This window comes from Pelodiscus sinensis, chromosome 24 (assembly GCF_049634645.1).
Source record: "Pelodiscus sinensis isolate JC-2024 chromosome 24, ASM4963464v1, whole genome shotgun sequence".
Taxonomy (NCBI): domain Eukaryota; kingdom Metazoa; phylum Chordata; order Testudines; family Trionychidae; genus Pelodiscus; species Pelodiscus sinensis.
In genome coordinates this window covers 21880945-21899063 of record NC_134734.1, presented here as the reverse complement: position 1 = coordinate 21899063, position 18119 = coordinate 21880945, and the positions used below count along the sequence as shown (strand labels likewise).

The following is an 18119-nucleotide window of genomic DNA, read 5'->3' as shown; positions in this document are numbered from 1 at the left end:
TACACTAGTAGCAGGTTTGTCCAGTTACACTCAATCCCTCTCTTATGCACTCCTTCTTTGCTGTGTATGTGACGCACTAGGGCAGGGAACAAATGGTGCAAGAGTATATAGTCTCTGTATTGTTTTCTCTCCTTTTAACGCCAGATATTGGGGCCTTGCAGATCAGCTTCCCACAGAGGGGAATGAGTGACAGAGAGGCTGGGTATATTTGATATATGTGTATGCATACATCAGTCCTGGGATAGGGATCATCAGACAGTGTTCAGAGCAATCCCTTCTCCCAGGAATTGCTGCACAGTGCCAGTGCCTCGTTCTCAGAGAGCAAGTCTGTCTGAAGAACTAGCTCCCATCGGGGCCCAGGCACAGAGCAAATACTTGTCCTGTTCTTGTAGCTCCCACAACACACAACTTTGTTTAAGCAAAATCTATCCCTGCATGTCTTCCCGAGACAGAACACTTGCTCACACACCAGGCAAAGAATTTGGGTGGCTGTAACACACCTGCTTTAATCATAGATATGAAATATCACCGATATAGTGAGACTGTGGTGGTAACTTGCACATGTAATCTCCTTTTGGGGCAAGCTTCAGGGATGCTTATCAGCTCAGCCCTAAAGGTGTTTGTGTGTCTTGCATGCAGATTTGTAAGTCCTACGTGCTTGTGATCTCTACAGAGTTTTTTCTTCAGATCCTTCTCTGAGAGCAAGGACTCTGACTCCGTTTGCCCTTTGCACCCATTTTTCTTTCTGGAGCCAGTGGAAAAGAGTGTGTGTCGAGTTGCCGTTTCTTGAAGGGGGGGGAGTCACATGTCTAGCATCTCTGTGTTCAAGGCACAGCCTGTGCCTTCACCCCAACATGGGGAGCCAGGTCCAGCCTGTTCAGGGTTGTTTGCTAGCCTGGCTTAAGTCCACATTGCTTTGCTTGGACTGACCCCTAGGGCCTTGACTCTTTCGTCATGGAGGTGGTGAAAAGGGAAGAGTGTTGCTCCAATGCTTTGAGCTCTTCCAGCACCAGACTTAAGGGTGCGTCTTGTCATTGATGCATCTATGAAGTAAAAAAGTGCATCTGTGAAGTAAGGGTTTGCTCACTTGGGCCAGAATTTTCACAAGAGTTTCAGCTTCCAATTAGGCAACAGAGCAAAGGCCTGGAGCATCACAAGAGTCTGGTATTTCAGCAGTGCGTTGTTAACCTTGCCTTTGTTTTGGTGCCTAAATGGCAGCAGAGACTCTTAAATGCCTGGCCCTTCTGCGCATCTGATGCCCTGTCCACTTGCTAGTTACATGCTGGAAACTGTCAGCAGGAGTAAAAGAAGGTGGCCAGCTTCCTCCCAGGCATGTACAAATTGTAGCCATGGGGCAGGGCTTTTGAAAGCTTGCCCCTTCCTGGCTTTTTTTGTAAAAGAGGCCGGAGCAGCATGAAACACCGTGGGTGACTGTGCGAATTGTCTGGGACTCCTAGGCAGGCAAACCTATTGGATTCCGAATAAATTGGGCATTGGCTTCACTTGAAGTACATGTTTCATTGTGTGATGGGGTTGCTGCCCACCGGACCTTGGCAGTTAGATAGGGAAACCCTTCACGGGGCTGGCTGCCTTCTCCTTCAGGCCTTACCAGGTGCTACAGAATTCTCCCCCCCACATCCTCTGTTCTACATTTGCTTAAATCTGTCTTGGGCAAGGGAGGCCTGGCTGAAGCAGGCGGTGTGATGTGTTTGTGCAAATGCAATTGCAGCCTAACGCTCCAGCAATCACTGCAGGGTGTGCCCACTTGTGTGCTCCCTCAGGTTGGCAGGCTTTTTTCATGTTGGATTAATCTCATTTATTATGGCAGCGCCCAAGGGCTAGCTGAGGGGCCCTGGTGAGTGTTGGACAGACTGACCTGCTCTGAATATTCTGAGGGTGAGGGAACAGGTATCCCCCTTCTGGCTGACAACACTGTATTTCAGACAGAGGGACTGTTTGGCTTAGCACCCCTGGCCACCCCTTGTCCTGGTGAATGTTATTGCAGTTAAGCCGTGCTTGCCAGGAGTATTTCTTTTAGGGATGTTAACAGGTAATCGGTTATCCAGTACCCAGGGAGCAACCCCTATCCATGGTGTGCCGTGGAGGAAAGGCTGCTCCAGCCCTGCACAGGACTGGGTGCAGTGGGGCTGGAGCAGCCCCTGCCTGGGGTGGGAGAGGAGGGTGACGGCACGCCAACCCAGCCGTGGGGTGGAGGGACAGCCTGACCCGGGTGGAGGGGCACCCCGCTCCCGTTTAATCAGTTAACCAGTAGAGTTTAACATTTAACTGGTTAACTAATTAAACAGGATTTTACATCCCTAATTTCTTTTGCAGCACTCAGCCAGGCAGCCGTTCTGCTCCTCTGCTGGGGCTGTTGGCAGATTCTGTGAGTGGGAAGGCAGCCCAATTCACTTGCCCTGCCACCCAGAGCCTCCCTCGGGGGTGTCCCTGGTGCTGGAGCACAGCCCCTTTTGCTTTCCTTACACAGCACTGAAGGGCAGGGGCAGAGTGGGAAGAGGCACCTGTGAGTCCTGGCCCCTGCTGTTGAAATACTAGAAGGTGCCCTGTCCTGATGGTCTACTGGACAGGCAACTTTCTGTGTAAATAAGGGACGCCCCCTGTGGGGTTGGGGCTGCTGGGGACCCCCACGTTCCCCAGCGCAGCCTGAGCGTGTGTGCATGGAGGCATGTCCTGCTGTGATGGCTCTTTCTCATGCCCAGCTGCTGAGGACAGTTCCATTATGAATTGCTCTCTGGAGCACCGGCCCTGGCGCACCACGTGTTCATTTAGCCGTGTGCATTCTCCACATGGTACTTGCACAGCTCTGACAGAGGCCCGGGGAGGGCTGTCGTGGCTGCTTTACAAGCCTGCCCTCCCCTTCCCCGAGCTATTACCTGGCTGTGCCACGCACCTTGAATGCCCTGGACCTCTTTCTTGTGAGTGCACTGCTGGGCGATCCCTGGCTGCGCTGCAGGCCTGTATTTCCATGTATTTGTGCAGAGCATGTCCCCTTCCCCCTCCTGCCCTTCCCATCCGTGATAGCAGCATGAAAACCAGGACTGCTGCCCTTTTGATCCCTGCAGTGCGCATACAGCAGCGCCGCAGCTTAGCGGGTTCCCAGCTTAGTGGTGGAGGGCCTGAAGCAATGGGGCTAAGGACTGAGTCATGAGGGAGCTGAGCAGGCTCCTTGTTCTGTGCAGGAAGTACTTGACCTGGAGCCTGGATTTTCAGACAGGCAAAGTCTCTGCAGCTGTCCTGGACCTGCTGTTGCTCATTCAGCACCTCTTGTCCTCACACAGGCCTGGACTGCAGGTGTGGATCAGCTGTTTTAGGCTCTGGCTGCAGAGAAAAAGATAACACAAGTTCCCCACCCACTATGGCTCCCTCTAGGGATACCAGGGCAGCCCAGCCCCAGGATGCTGGAGCAGCATCCTGTTATGGAGTGGTCCTGAGTCCTTCGCAGCCATAGCTGCAGCCCGTAGCCGCCACGTGCTCCTGTGTTTATGGTCAGCACCAGTTTCCCCACTCGCGTCTGCTGCAGAAGCCAGCTCTGCATACTTCCGCCTTGTTGGACTCCCTGCCCCCCCCAGCACTTCCTGCCCGTCTGCGTAGGCAGCCCTCGCTGCTGGGGTGCTTCCTCCTCAATTAGCACCTTCCTGCAGCTCTTCTCCGTGAATTGGCACCCTCGGTCAGCTCGCTGCCTTCCTTCCAGTTAGGGCCTCGTTAGTAGACTGGCGGGGATTTGAGTTAGCCCCTGACTCTGCAGCATGCCCTATCCCACCTCCCAGGGCTCTGCTGGGGGGCTGAGGTAACAAGCAGGCTCTTAGGTGGGTGGGTGGGTGGGCGGGAGCCTTGCGCTGTCCCAGGGTGGCTGCCCCCGCCCCCATGAGCGGTCACTGCTGCTTTATAGGGCCAGCGAGCCCCTGCCGCGATGCTCCCACCCTCCCAATCCAACTGCCGGATGGTGGCAGCAGCTGCCCAGCTTCCTACTCTGGCTGAGCTGTGCTCAGGAGTCCTGCCCTTCATTCGGCATGTGGGGCTGTGTCGGTTACTGAGAACGTGGTGGGGTCATGCCCGGAATGCTGTCTCCTGTGGGATGTTGGCATCAGTAGGTTGCAGCACTCCTTCTCCGGTGGCTGTTCCAGTGCCGGGGGGGGCCGGACGCGTCAGACCAAGTGCTTGCCTCGAGAGAGCTCACGGGCTGCCCCGCAGAGAGCGAGTGGTGAAGAATGTAGCTAGTGCTGCGGCAGGTGGGTGACGGGATGACAAACATGAAAGATCGCGCGTCCCATGCTGCGTCTCTGGGGTGGGACTCAGGACGCCGAGGTGCTAGTCTCATTTTGGCCACTGGCCTGCAAGGTGGCAAGTCGCTAGCTCTCTCCCTGCCACTATTTCCCCTTCCATTTCCTACTTAAGTTCCACCTGTCCAGTCTCTTCAGACTGCAGGCTCCATGGGGGTGGAGACCGTCTCTCACCGTCTGTCTGGGTCCCAACGTGCTATGGAATACCTGTTGCCACCTCTCTTGGTTGGACTTTCGCATGCCATTGTGCGGAGCGGTGTCACTGGAGTGGCATGGTTGATGGTGCGTTTGCCGACTGAGCACGTTGCAGTGGCGTTTCTGCCCATGGCCGAGTGTTGGCTCTGTGGTTGTAATACGGTGGAGTTGGTTTTAACGGGGATCTGCCCCAGGATGACGAGAAACTCTGTGATGGGGCAACCACTCTAACCAGTGAGTAGGGAGCAGTGGAGCAGCAGAGGGGAAGCTGGGTGTTCGGTAACTGATCATCCATCTGATTGTGGTTTTCCTTCTAGTGGTTTGTATTATTATTCAGATGGGTGGATGCCGGTATGGGAGGAGACAGGGTAGGGGCTCCGAAGAGAGACCCCAGTGGCTGGGTGTCCAGGGAGAAGGGGGATGCGTAAGGGAGGAAATAACAGGATGGGGCAAAGCACAGGGGCTGAGATTGTTTAGGTATATGGGGAGTGCAGGAGATGGGTGGGTGATGGGTCAGAGACCAGAGGAGAAGTGTGATAGGCAGGTTTGGGGTAGGACTATGGAGGCAGAGGTGGGAAAGAACTAGGAAGTGAAACTGGCTAGCCCAGCTTTTGGTGTCTTGGCTGCCAGCAGTGCAGGGGGAGTGAAAACTCCCAACTGTCTGCGCTCGGTGGCTTTGGTCCCAGTCACCTCCAGGGTGGATGATGATTGAGGTGCAGGGCTAGCCCCTGCTCTGAGGAGAGGGAGCCGCCATGCGGAGGCCAGTGGCACAACCCCAGACTTACCCTGGGGGGGTTCTGCTCAGATGAAGTCCATCCTTGTGTGCAGGAAGGGGGTGCCTGATGGTCCCGAGGGAATCCACCCCTCCGTGCTGACACAACAGTAATGCTTAGTGCTCGGTGGCTGCTGCCTGCACTCACCATAGCAGGCATGAGGGTTCACAGTGGTGCGTTTGTGTCTGGATTCCTTGCCCCGCGTGCTTCAGGGAGCAGCAAATGCTCCGGAAATGGGCCGCTGATGCCTGGACTCCCCATGCGCTTTATTCCCTCTCGGCCTGGGCTAAGCTCTGTATCTGGCTACAGTGTGTGGCTGGTTCCTGCTGAACCAGAGTGCCCCTTGGTGATTGCTCCGCTTGGTCCCTTTGCTTTAGTTCTGTCTTCCCCACACCTCAGCCACGCCCTTTCTGGGAGCGGGGGAAGGGTAGGTGATTGGCTTGTTCCCCCCTGCATGTTGTCAGCCAGCACCAAAATGCAGCGAGCAGCTATTGAGTTACACCCTAATGCTCTGAGGGGCTCGGGGCTTTGAATATAACCCCCTTCGTATTTCCTATATGCCAAGAGTTAATCCTTTTCCTCAAGCTGGGAAATGGGGTCAGGGAGCAGCCTCCACGGAGTCTGTGTTAGAAGTGGAAATAAGACCCTAAAGCAGAGGCAGGGAACCTAAGGCCGGGGGCCGGATGTGGTCCCCAGCTTCCTTGGGTCTGACCCCTGAGGTTCCTTCCAGCATTGGGGAGCCCATGCAAGCACTTTAATTCCCCCCCCCCATTGCCCTACTGGCGGGGCTGGAACACACAAAATCTAGTAGCCTGGACCCCCTTAGGCTCTGGTGTGTGAGGGATATGTGGGGAGTGTCTTTCGGTTTCTCTGTTGGGGGTCATGTCAGTGAGAGTGAGTTTGGGGTATTTTGCTTTTCACTTGTGTGTGGCCCCTGACTGATTTTTCTGTAGGTCAGCGGCCTCTGACCCAAAAAAAGTTTCCCACCGCTGCCCTAAAACATCCCTTTAGCCTCAGGCCCATTGATGGGACGGATGAGGTGACTGGAGATCCAAAGTTTACTGGTGTATTAGGCTAGCTCACCCCCAAAGAGCCAAGCTGAGCTACTGTCTTGCTCCAAACAGTTGCCCCTATCCAGGCCCACAGTGTAATCAGCACGCAAGTCAGCTGACTGCTCCTTCTCTGCAAAATTGGCTCCAATCCACTGATGCCTGCAGCTCTCCCAGTGCTATTAAATAGCTAGCAATTAGCACCGGTGTGTAGGAATGTCAGCTCCTTGCTTCAGAGAGCCCTAGCAATGCAGGGAGTGGGAGGGCAGGTGGAAAATCCTGTATTGCCTCCCTCCCCCCCAGTGAACCCATGCAGGGATCCTTGCTTAAGATGATCAAGCGAACTGGGCAGTAGGTGTGCCCCAGACTAATGGGGTCTGGGGGCCTGAATCCCACAGTTAGGAGGAACTCCAGAAAAGCTCAGTCCTAGCAGAGTTTGGCCTGGAAGGCACCTCAAGGGGTCACGTAGCCCAGCTCCCTGCACTTACCCAGGATCAAGCAAACCTAGACCATCCCTGAGAGCTGTTTGTCCAACCTGTACTTCAAAACCTCCAGCCATAACCTCCCCTGGAAGCCCAGCCCCCCCCCCCCCCCCGGAGATTAACTAACCTTTAAAGTCAAAGGTTCTCCTAATACCGACCCTAAATCTCCGTGTGCAGAGCAAGCCCATTGCTGCTTGTCCTACGCCCATTGGGCAAGGAAAAGATTTCATCACCATCCTCTGTCAGGACCCTTAACACGCTTGAAGGCTGTTACCGGGTTCCCCCACACCCATGAGTCCCTTTTCGCAAGACTAAGCAAGCCCAGCCTTTTACTATTATTCTTAGGTCAGGTTTGCTAACCCTTTTACCTCTGTTCTCTCTGGCTTCTCTTCCATTTGACCCCATCTTTCCTAAAGCCTGGCACCCGGAGGTGCTCCAGCTGAGGCATTTACCAGCACTGAATGTAGCTGGACAATTGCAAACACCTTTCCCATGAACACGCTTCAGAAAGGTGCTAGCATGTTTGCAACTGCATCACAGAGTTGGCTCTTACTCAATTTACAATCCACTGTACCCCTCCCCCTGCCTGCTGCCGCCTGATATCCTTGTCAGCGGTGCTACCACCCAGTCGCTTAACGCCCTCTTTGTAGTTGTGCAATTGATTTTTTTTCCCCCTTCCAAAGTGAAGCACTTTGCACTTCGCTCTGTTCTGTTTCATCTGGTTGACTTCTGGCCAGTTTAAGGTCCTTTTGAATTATAGCCCGGTTCGTCAAAATGCCAGCAACTCTCCCAGTGTGGTGTCCTCAGCAGCTTTCATGAGCTGGCTTAAAAGCCAGTTCCTCCCAGCACTGCCTCCGCGGTGTTGCCTGCCCCCTCTCTGTCCACGGGGAGCTGGAACCCCCCACAGGCAGAGGCTGCTCCGTGGGAGGAACAGCAGCCTCTGTCTGTGGGAAGATGGGATCCCCCATGGACAGGGGCTGCTGCCACTTCGCGCTGCTGCTTCTGTATCAGAGCACAGGGCAAACAGGCAGCTGGTCTGCAGAGGGAGCTGTTTTTTTAAACTGGCTTTTCTCGCGGACCAGCTCCGCTTACCACCCCGCGCTGCTGCCTCTGATGCAGAGGCAGCAGAGTGGGGTCAGGAGTGCACTGGCTGCTGGCCCCACCCCCAGGGATTATAGAACAGTCGTGTAACTGCAGAGATTTCACGCAGATACTCAACTATTCCATTAACTGATAGCCATTATCCCTAGTGCTGACTCGGGAATGACCCCACTAAATCTGCCTCCTCGCTTTGATTCACGAACCATTGAGAACTGTGATAGAAATGTAGCCGTGTTAGTTGGGTGTAACTGAAACACAAAACAGGACTATGTAGCACTTTAAAGACTAACAAGATGGCTTATTAGGTGTATATGGTCATGCCAATTTTCTTCCACTATTTGATCTGAGGAAGTGGGTCTGGCCCACGAAAGCTCATCACCTAATAAACCATCTTGTTAGTTCATAAAGTGCTACGTAGTCCTGTTTTCTGTTTAATTGAGAACTGCTCTGTGAGTGGGGTATGTCAACCACTTGTGCACACACGTGCCTCTAGATCCCATTTCCCTAGTGTGCAGCTGAGAATGCAGTGTCAAAAGTTGTACTGAAATCAAGCTGTATCCTGTCTGCTGCTTCCTGGGCCTGTCGTCCTGGCAGCAATGAGAATTCAGTTTGTTTGGTATGACTTGTTCTTGCTGTAGCTCGTCACTCCTTTGCCTTGCAGGTGCTTGCAAATTGATCAATAACTTGTTCTAGTATCTTCCCAGGTATTGAATTCAGGCTGGCTGGTCTGTAATTCCTCGGGTCTGCTTTGTTCCCCCTTTTCAAGGCAGGTCCTTTGTTTACCCTCTCTGGTGCTCCTGGACCTCAGCTTCCTCCATGAGTTCTGGCAGATGGATTGCTAACAGTTCTGAAATCACTCCAGCGTGTTCCTTAAGTACTTTAGGTGCATTTCATTAAGCCCTGCCAACCTGAATCCATCTAACTTTAGTCTGTAACCTGTTCTGTCCCTGCTTGTGACTACCAGGGATGTTAAATATTGGTTAATTGAATAGCATTTAACCTCATTAATTCTTATCGATTAGTTGACTAGTCTGCAGTCCCCAGGGGTGGGGCCAGCAGCAGCTCAGGGTGGCAGCAGCCCCTATACCGGGGGGGGGGAGAGGGGGAGAGGGGGGCTGAGCTCCTGGATCCAGTGCGAGCTGGAACTGAACCAGGTTTCCTGCCTGGATCCTTATTACACTTTAAATGCAGAGCCACAGCAGGGGTAGGTCCAGACCCAGCGTGAGCCAGGTCTGAGCCAGGATGCTGGCCAGAGGATCGGGGGGGGGGGGGGGGGGGGAGATAGCATTAACCAATAAGCTTTTGTGTATCAGTTAATCAACTACACTACTACCTCCCTAGTTACTGCCTGGCCACTCTGAAGCTTTTCAGTGCTCCGTGCTTCCTGTTTGGCTAGGGAATGTGGTTGTATTACGACAGTCACAGGGCCCTGCGTAGACGCAGCGTGAGATTCTGTCCCCACCCTGGTGAACTCGCAGGCTGCATAGCCACCGCAAAGCTGGGAGGGAAGCAGAGGCATATGGGGAATGGCATGTCTGAGTGTGGTGGCAGAGCGAGCAGTAGAATCCAGGTGCCCTCCCACTGGACTGGACTGCCGTGTCCTAAAATAGCCGATGCAGGAACATGGCTTTTGTCTCTACAGCACTGCTGAAAGGCAGCCACCTCTGGGGTGAAGCATGGTGCCAGACTCCACAGTGTCTTATGCAGCCATGTGGGGGAGGGGAGTTGAGCGTGGTGGGTTTCAGCCCTGTTGCATACAAGCTGCTTATACTGAGATGGACCTAGACCCAGACATTGTGGCAGCATAATCTCTAGCTTGATTGCCGAGGAGTGGGCTGGGCTGGAATCTGTCCCTGGCAGCCTGCCTCCTGGCTAATCTGGAGGGTCTTCCTCTGTGTTGGGACATGAGGCAGCAGAGAGCCAGACCGAGAGTCATCTTACCACCCCCTTCACTCCGAGATCAGGCTGGGCGTCAGCTCCTGAATGCTGCCCACATGTTCTCTTCCAGACCACGCCAGCCCTGTCCTCACCTTGCCTGCTAACGAGAGAGGCGCCCCAGGCCAAGATGCCCTTTGGATCGTTCTCCTGGGATAGCCAGTCTGTCGCTCACTGAAATCCCAAGCAGTTGGCCCTCGTTTCCCTTAACCACGCTGCACTTTGGAGCTCTCTAATACAACCAAAGCCAGTTTGTTCCAGAAAATAGAGATTGCACTAGAAACAAGAGCGCGCGGTGGAGCGGTTACGATACAAAACAGAACGCAACGCTGGGTCAGCACTGCCCTGTTGGTCTCTTTCCTAGCTAGTGACCCCTGGGTCCCCCAACGTTTAACCTGATGCGGAGCGGGCTGGCTGCACTAGAACCAGGAGCTAAATGTTCATGAAAACACCCCTGCTCCCTAAGGAATTTCCTCCGTGACTGGATCCCACAAACCCGGCCGTCCTCTGTGTGTAACACTGAAACCATGTTTTGTGCCTTCACGGCCAAGGCAGCCCGGGTCCTGCTGCAATTCTCATTTTTCACCTTTAAGCGCTTTGGATTGTGTGTGTGGTGCAAGTCTTAACAATGGAGGCTTGCATTGCATCACTGGCTAAATAGAGGAAGAGGGACAACTCCCTCCTGCCTGCATGGACCATCACAGGGTTCTATACCCCAGTGACTGCTTTGTGGACTTGGAGTAAAAGCATACTGTCACTAGAAATGCAGCAGTCCTTACTAGTTCCTGTGCCGTTGTTTGAATCTTGGCAAGGTACAAGCTTTCTTCAGACACCTTACAGCTACCTCCTGATGGAGAAACTTAAACGTGTGGTCCTGTAGCACCTCAGAGACTAACAAAAATATGTAGATAGGGTTTAGCCTTTGTCTCCAAGGAGCTACAGGGACCACTCCTCGTTTTTTAAGTTGTTGCAGACTAAGACGGCTACCTCGCGGAGACTCTCAATGGGTAGACATCCTGTGAGATGTGCTTGGTGTAGTGAGTTTGTCAGGTCGGGGGAGAGTTGTTGAGGAACCTGTGTGTCACAGCCAGGGGCTGCAGTCCTACTGCAGAAAGCCACAGTTCAGCCTCCCCTATTCTGAACCCTGGGCAAAATGTATCTGAGCCCCCCACACCTGGAAAGGAGGTGTGGTATTGTGCATGGGGGGGATTAGTAGCTGGAATTGTGCATGGGGGGAGCGAAGGCTGATTGTGGGGAAGGGAAGCTGCTGCTAGCAAAGTGGGAGACTGCAGAGGCAGTCACTGTGGGTATTGTCACTAATCCCTGTCCAAGACAGATTATTGCACTCAGTGTGATAACACAAAAAAGCCAACACTGCTGGCAGGGACGCCTCCTGTTGTTACCACAGTACAAATGGCATTCTCTAAGCTAGCCATCTGGGACACTTCCCCCCTGGGCGCTAGGTACTGACAGGCACCAAACTAAAAGCCAGCCCCAAAGGACTGACTCACACATGTATACTTAGCTGGGGGGAGGGATAGCTCAGTGGTTCAAGCATTGGCCTGCTAAACCAGGGTTGTAAGTTCAGTCCTTGTGGAGGCCATTTTGGGATTTGGGGCAAAATTTGTCAGGGGTGGTACTTGGTCCTGCTGTGAAGGCAGGGGACTGGACTCAAGGTCCCTTCCAGTTCTAGGAGATAGGCAATCTCCATTAATTTTAGTATCTTGATTTGAACATGGCATGTGAATTTGTGTACGTCTGATCCTGAGCCTTTGCAGCCACGATCGAGCCTTTTAAGCCAAGAGCCTCCACACTTTGCTTCCCTGGGTGTCCGCTGCGATTTCAGTCGGATACAAGGTTCTTCCCGTGCTAAACTGCCGCACGGTGTTCAAACAGCTGCAGCATTCCGCTCCTCCCGGCCAGCTACATTCTCACTGCTTCCTGTGTGCCCGTAGCACCGTCGGGCTTACCGCAATTCTCCTGCTCCGGGGTGGGACAGGGCCTGGCGCTTTGAGCGGTGGGATCTTAGGGCTGGTGCCGTGACGTTGGAGCAGCCGTGATAAGTCATGTATGTGTCTGCTCCTTCCCTGTAACATGGGTGCTGGGAATCCAGGGGTGAGGGCTGATGCTACCTAGGAGTGTGGGTAGGAGCCATGGGGAGCCATGGAGCAGAAACAGCCCTTGGAGCATGAGTGAGCAACTCCATGTGTCTCTCCCCTGCTGCAGGATGTTCCGGACGTTATACAATTACTTTTGGTGGGATCGGCTCTGGTTGCCCGTGAACCTGACCTGGGCTGACCTGGAAGACCGCGATGGGCGGATCTATGCCAAGGCCTCGGACCTCTACATCACCATCCCGTTAGCCTTCCTCTTCCTCATTGTCAGGCATCTCTTCGAATTGTGAGTACCCTTTGGGGAGGCCGGGCTGGTGCCGTCTTGGGCTGGAGCATCCAGCTGCTTCAGTGAACCCTGCAAGGAGCGCCCACTGGTGGACAGTGAGGGGATGTCCAGCCCCGAGAGGAAGCTTAGGCTTAATCCTAGGCAGTTGGGGCACTGGGTGCATGTGGAACGCTAGGCGCTCCTGCAGACTCAGGCCTTGTTCATGTGCCTGAGCGACCTGGAAAATCCCTGCAGCCCACTCCCTTCCCAGAGTCGGGAGTGGATAAGCCTAGGCTTATCGGGTAGTCCAGGTACTACTTCACTAGTTGCTTCTTGCCCCCTTGACTGCCCCCTCCAGCCCTGCCTACATTTAAGAGGCAGAGCCGCAGCGGGGTCCGTCCTGGGGCCGGGAGCTAACCCCGCTGCCCCTCTGCAGTTCCCCCTGTTATTGATGGAAATTCCATCAACTGCTTGATCAACCGCCTTTAATCAGCTGAAGATCCGTACCCAGGAGCCCCGATTCCCTGCCCTTGCTCTAATCACTAGACCCCACTCCCGCTCAGAGGCAGGGATAAAACCCAGGAGTCCTACCTCCCTCCTCTAACCCCCTGGATCCCATCCAGAGCTGGGAGCAAAGCCCAGGATCCGGAGTCCAGCCTGTGGGTCATGGATCCCTCCTAGGCTCTGGACATTGGCTCCAATCCTGATCGAGAGGGGCTGGGTGAATGAACAAGGAGAATCTCCTTGTCTCCTTTACATCCGCCCGCCTGCCCTCCCTCCCTCCCTCCCCAGTGCTAGAAAGCCCCATGTCCAGACTGAGGCTGTGACCTGCGCTGACCTCAGGGAGCGAGATGAACCGTGGCAGATGGCCTTTAGCGCCGGGCCTCTTGCACTATGGCGCACGTGGAGTATATTTATATGCGCCCGTCCCAGGAGCTCGGCACAAGCGCTTCATTGTGCACGCTGGCCCCCGGTCCGGAGTAGCTCAGCAATGCTGGGGGCTGAGGCAGCCGCAGCTGTACTGAGGCATTAAAGAGCAATTTGTTGTATGAACCACCCTCCTGGGGGCGAGCGGAGACCGGCGAACAGAGCTGGCTTTGTTGGGGGGTCGGGCCCATGCATGGGGGGTGGGCGGAGCTGTCGGGAGCTGCCTGCCCCGGGCGCTCTGTGCCAGCGGGCGTCTTGCTGCGATTGCCGCTGAGTGGGAGGAGCAGCGTGGCGCTAGGTTGTGCAGGGATGTCTCCTCGCACGCGGTCAGCAAACCTCCTGGGCCGCGCGCTGGACACGTGTGGAGCAATAGGAAGATGGACATGCCCAGAACCTCTCTCCCCCTCTTTCCTGTCGCCCGGCCTTTTCCCACCCCTCTCTGTTAAAGACGTGTCACTCTGTGCGCATCTGTCGTCTTTTCCCCCTCCGCCTGTCTTCTCTTCCCTCCCTTGATTTTTCTCTCGCCCCCCAGCCACCATTTCAGACCCCTTCCTCTGATTTTTAACCCTTTCCTTCCCCCTACGCCTCATTCTGACAAGTTGTCTGATCAACATCTGTTGACTTCAGCCCTTGGCTCCTCTGGCTGGAAGGACTCCTGGGTTCTGCCCCCAGCTGTGGGAGAGGAGTGGGCTTAGCGATGGGGAGGCTGGGAGCCAGGAATCCCGGATTCTGTTCTCTCCAGCGTATGACAAGGGAACGCGTCCCTCCCCTGCTCTGTACCTCAGTTTCCTCATCTGTAAAATAGGAAGGGTGTTGCAGTCTCTCCAGGGCCATCTGCAGGGCATAGGTGCACCCCTTTGGCCCAGGGAGGGTTGTGCTTTTGACTGCCGCCTAGTGGCCGCTGCCTCGCAGATTTCTTATCTGTCACTATTGACAGGTGGCGCTAGCGCTGGGGTCCAAGGTCTGTCGGGATATAGGAGGAAACTGGTCTGTGCTATGCTGGGTCCTAAGGCTGACCAGTAACTGTGTGTCTGCCAGAAGCTGCCCAGATGTAGGGTGATGCTGTTCCTGCCCTGACACGTTACAGCCTAACAATGAGGTGTTTTATGGGAGCCCCTCGGAGTCCAGTGGCGTCAGATTCTGCAGACGCAGCCCCTGCCCCAGACAGCTCATGTTTTCATAAACTCCTCCTACCCTTCTGTGGCACGTTCCATCAGCGCTTTCCACTGGACGGCAGCATCACTGTCCCCCTTGCAGAGAGGGGAAACAGACATGCAGGTGCTGTGACGTGGCCACGGTCATCTAGCAGAGCAGCGGCTGAACCAGGTCTCCTGAGGCTAGACCCAGTGCTCTACTCACTAGGCCACACTGCCTCGCCAGCGCTGGGGTGCTTTCCTTTTTTCAGACTGCCCCCTGTGTCATAAAGAGGCCGAATAGCCCCAAAGGGAAGGGCCCCATGTTCTAAGGCGGGTCGGCGGCCCCCAGCCCCTGTGCCGCAAGCAGCACGTGAGCCCGTTTTTATTGGCACGCGGGGCGGGAGCTCAGCCTTCCCCTTCCCCCTCCTCTCCACGCAGTGCGGAACTGGGGCTGTGGCTCCAGCCTCAGCCACGCAGCTGCAGGCGGGCGCACCAGCTTTGGCGTCCCTTGCTCTGTTTTGGGACATATTTTACTTTATTTAAAATGACGTTTGATAAACTCACTTGAGCAAGTTAAAACACAAAATCCGTTTAATAGTTTAAATTAAACCGTTCTCCCCAGCTGCAGCCCTAGCAAAACGGCTCAGGCGTAATTGTCATTAACGGTGAGTTTTCTTAGCAACTGATGGGCTGTGGAAAGGTTTGCATTGAGCCAGGCGGTCCATGGGGCATGTGGTGGAGAAATCCGCCCCCCCACCCCCGGGAGAGCGGCACGGCTCAGGGCAGGAGGGTTAAATCTTGGCACGCCACTTCGGAAAGGTGGCCAGCCCCTGTCCTAAGGCATTATTCTGACCACCTGTTCTCTACCTGTGCACCCTGCTCCCCCCCAGGTATGTGGCTACCCCACTAGCTGGACTTTTGAATGTCAAGGAGAAGATCCGATTAAAAGCCACCCCGAATCCCGTGCTAGAAAAGTTCTACGCTTCGTCCACGAAACACCCCAAGCAGGTACAGCGTGCGCCACCAGCAGGGGGTGGGTCTTGCCTGGGATTGCGCTGCAGGTGAGGTGCCCTGGGCTGCCCTCTCCCATGGGAACAGGTCTGTGCGGGGCTAGCCAGGCCTGGGGTGGTGTGAAATCAGGCTGTGTGTGTGGAAGAAACCGAGAGGCAAGCGGGGGAGCTGCCCTTCGCGCTTGGGGGCCTTTGCGTGAGGTTTTAGTGATGCAGGGCCCAATGCGCAGGTCTTCCCCCTGGCAGGCGGGGTCCAGTCATTACAGGTGCTTTGCCTCATCCCCAGTAGGTTGCTGACCAGCCTGCCAGTCTCAATGCTGGCGGGTTCCCGGAGCTGGCCTGAGAGGGAGGAGCGCCAAGGCGGGACTGAGGGGCATTGGCCCAGCTGCTGGGGCAGAGGGGGAGCCCAGGGCTGCATTCCCAGAGCGGGTGGGGGGTGGGATAGCCAGGGGCTGCCAGGTGGGAGTGGGGGCACTGGCGGAGCTGGGATCTGAGGTGCTCAGACCTGGAATAGCAGGATGACGCGGGGTGGGGGGGGGGCACCGTTTGAGCTCCGTGGGGGGCAAATCCAGGGGTGAGACATGGGTGGGTCGCAGTGGGGATTGCAGGGCACTGGCAGAGCAGTGTGTGCCGGGATAGCTGGGGCTGTGGGGTGGGGTCATGGGGGGGCGGGGAGGGGGGCTGCACTTGTCTGGTTCGGCCCATGAGCTTTCAGCTTTGTGCTCCCAGGTGCCAGCCCCGTCATTGTGGCTGCTGCCTCTGAAGGCTCAAAGCAAAGCCTGGGTCTGGCTGCGCTGGGACCGTGGGCTGGGATTGCGGCGCGTGTAGCTGGGCCCAGCCTAGCTAGCTCAGGAGCAGTGAAGCTGCAGCACCCACTGAGGCGAGCTGGGGCCCCTGGAGAGCTCATGGGCTAGGGCCAGCTCCCTCCCCACGCACCTCCACTGGTCGGGACCTGGGCTCGCAAGATCACCGCAGGCCACCATGCGCAGCCCTGATTGCCAGCAGACAGCCCGCCCCTGTGGTCTGGCCCCGCCCACCCCGTGGTCTGGCTAGGCATCTGGTAGCCACCCTGAGTCTCCCCCTCCCTCCCTCGCAGGACGATGTCGAGATGCTCTCCAAGAAGAGTGGCTGCACGGAGCGGCAGGTGGAGCGCTGGTTCCGACGCCGGCGCAATCAGGACCGGCCCAGCTTGCTCAAGAAGTTCCGGGAGGCCAGGTGAGAGCCCAGTGCCCCCTTCCCATCCTGCAGCACCCCCTGGCCCATCCCCCTGGGCTCTGGCTGAGCGGGGCGCTCGCTGGAATGAGACCTGGCAGGGCTCGGTGCGCGGGTGGTTCTCCAGTGCCTCTCTGGGCTGCACACATGGCAATAGCAGCGTGTAGGGCACCGGGCGCTGCCCCTTCGTGCCCCACATCCCCAGGTGCTGCACCCGCATCCAGCAGGCTGAGTGGGAAGCTTGTGGGGGAGGGGACCAGTGGAAGCGCTTCCCTTCTTGCCCCAGGCCGGGGCCTGCTGTGAGCGCTGTCCCTAAGCCCAGCTGGGCTCTGAGGACTGTTCCAGCTCAGAGTGACGGGCTCAGGGGGCTGCCCCCCCATAGCTAGAGCCCAGCACTGTGCTGCTGCACGGCTCAGCCCCCAGCTTTCCCACCGGGCATAGGACAAGGCTCCATCCCTGCTAGATCTCGACAGGCCCCCAAAGGGTCACTGCTGACCCAGGCACCTCAACCCCACGACCCCTGAACCAGCTCCCCCAGGCTCCCAGCACCCTTCCCGTAACACATTCTCCCCCCCGCCCCACGTTCCTCTGGTGAGAACCATCTGCTTCCTTTTTCCAGTTGGCGATTCACCTTTTACCTTATTGCTTTCATTGCTGGCATGGCCGTCATAGTGGATGTAAGTAAGCGCTGCCATTTCGACCCCTTCCTGGCCTCTCGCCCTGTCCTGGCCAAGCTGTCCCCACTAACCTCCTGCTCTCTTCCCCTCCCGCTCTTCTTGACAGAAACCCTGGTTCTCTGACCTGAGGGAGGTGTGGAAAGGTTACCCGGTCCAGGTGAGTCCAGCCCCTCAGCAGAGCTGACTTTCTCTCCTGCAGCTCCGTGCAGAGAGTTCCGGCGTGGCTCAGCCTCCAGCACAGCTGCTCCTGCTACGCAGTCCAGGTTCCCTGCTCCACTGGGATCTGCAATCTGGATGGTTTCATGGCAACCACTTGGTGGTTAATATCTCCTTGGCAGGAGGGCTAAGAAATCGCTGGGATAGTGCAGTAAGCAGCCTGTGGCCACCTAGAAATCTAGGACTCTTGCTTCCAAAGCTCAGGTCCTTGCTAGTTGAGCTACAAGGGAATCCCCCCTTAGCTCTATGCAGTATAGGGTTTGAGACACAGCGGGTGCCATTCCGATCGCATGCAGTAGAGGGCGCCCAGGCACACTTCAGCAGAGCAGTATTGTGATTTGCCCTCTGGCCCCGTTTGCCTTGCAGACCACACTGCCGTCTCAGTACTGGTACTACATGATCGAGCTGTCCTTCTACTGGTCCCTCCTCTTCAGCATCGCCTCGGACGTGAAGCGCAAGGTGAGCGGTGTCCCCAGGGCCGGGATGGAGACCCCGTGTACATCCCCAGTCTTGGCCTGCTGCTGAATGGGGATGGGACTTGGCAGCTCGGGGCGGGCCCTGCCCCCAGGGTCTGGAGAGAATCCCTCGGCCGTGGCTGGTTCTGGGACACGGGAGCAGTGGGGCTGCTGGGGCTCAGAGGGCTTCTACTAAAGGGGCTGCCTCTGTTAGGCCCATAGGGCGAGCAGTGCCCCTCCAGCCGCCCCTGGCATTGGGACCGTGGACCCA

At 56.1% G+C, this 18119-nt stretch overlaps 1 protein-coding gene across 2 annotated transcripts in view; it reads left to right on the top strand.

Annotated features, from left to right (window-relative positions):
* The window catches only part of CERS2 (ceramide synthase 2), a 48212-nt gene that overhangs the window by 25537 nt on the left and 4556 nt on the right, over positions 1-18119 (top strand). The window contains exons 1-7 of one of the 2 annotated variants that reach the window (XM_006132049.4): positions 11763-11904; positions 12063-12236; positions 15169-15286; positions 16385-16503; positions 17120-17177; positions 17284-17334; positions 17760-17852. In XM_006132049.4, coding sequence (XP_006132111.4) covers positions 11903-11904; positions 12063-12236; positions 15169-15286; positions 16385-16503; positions 17120-17177; positions 17284-17334; positions 17760-17852 — 615 coding nt within the window. In that variant the 5' untranslated portion in view covers positions 11763-11902. Of the gene's footprint in view, positions 1-11762; positions 11905-12062; positions 12237-15168; positions 15287-16384; positions 16504-17119; positions 17178-17283; positions 17335-17759; positions 17853-18119 lie in introns of those variants that run through there. The other variant, XM_075907473.1, reaches the window with a different exon arrangement.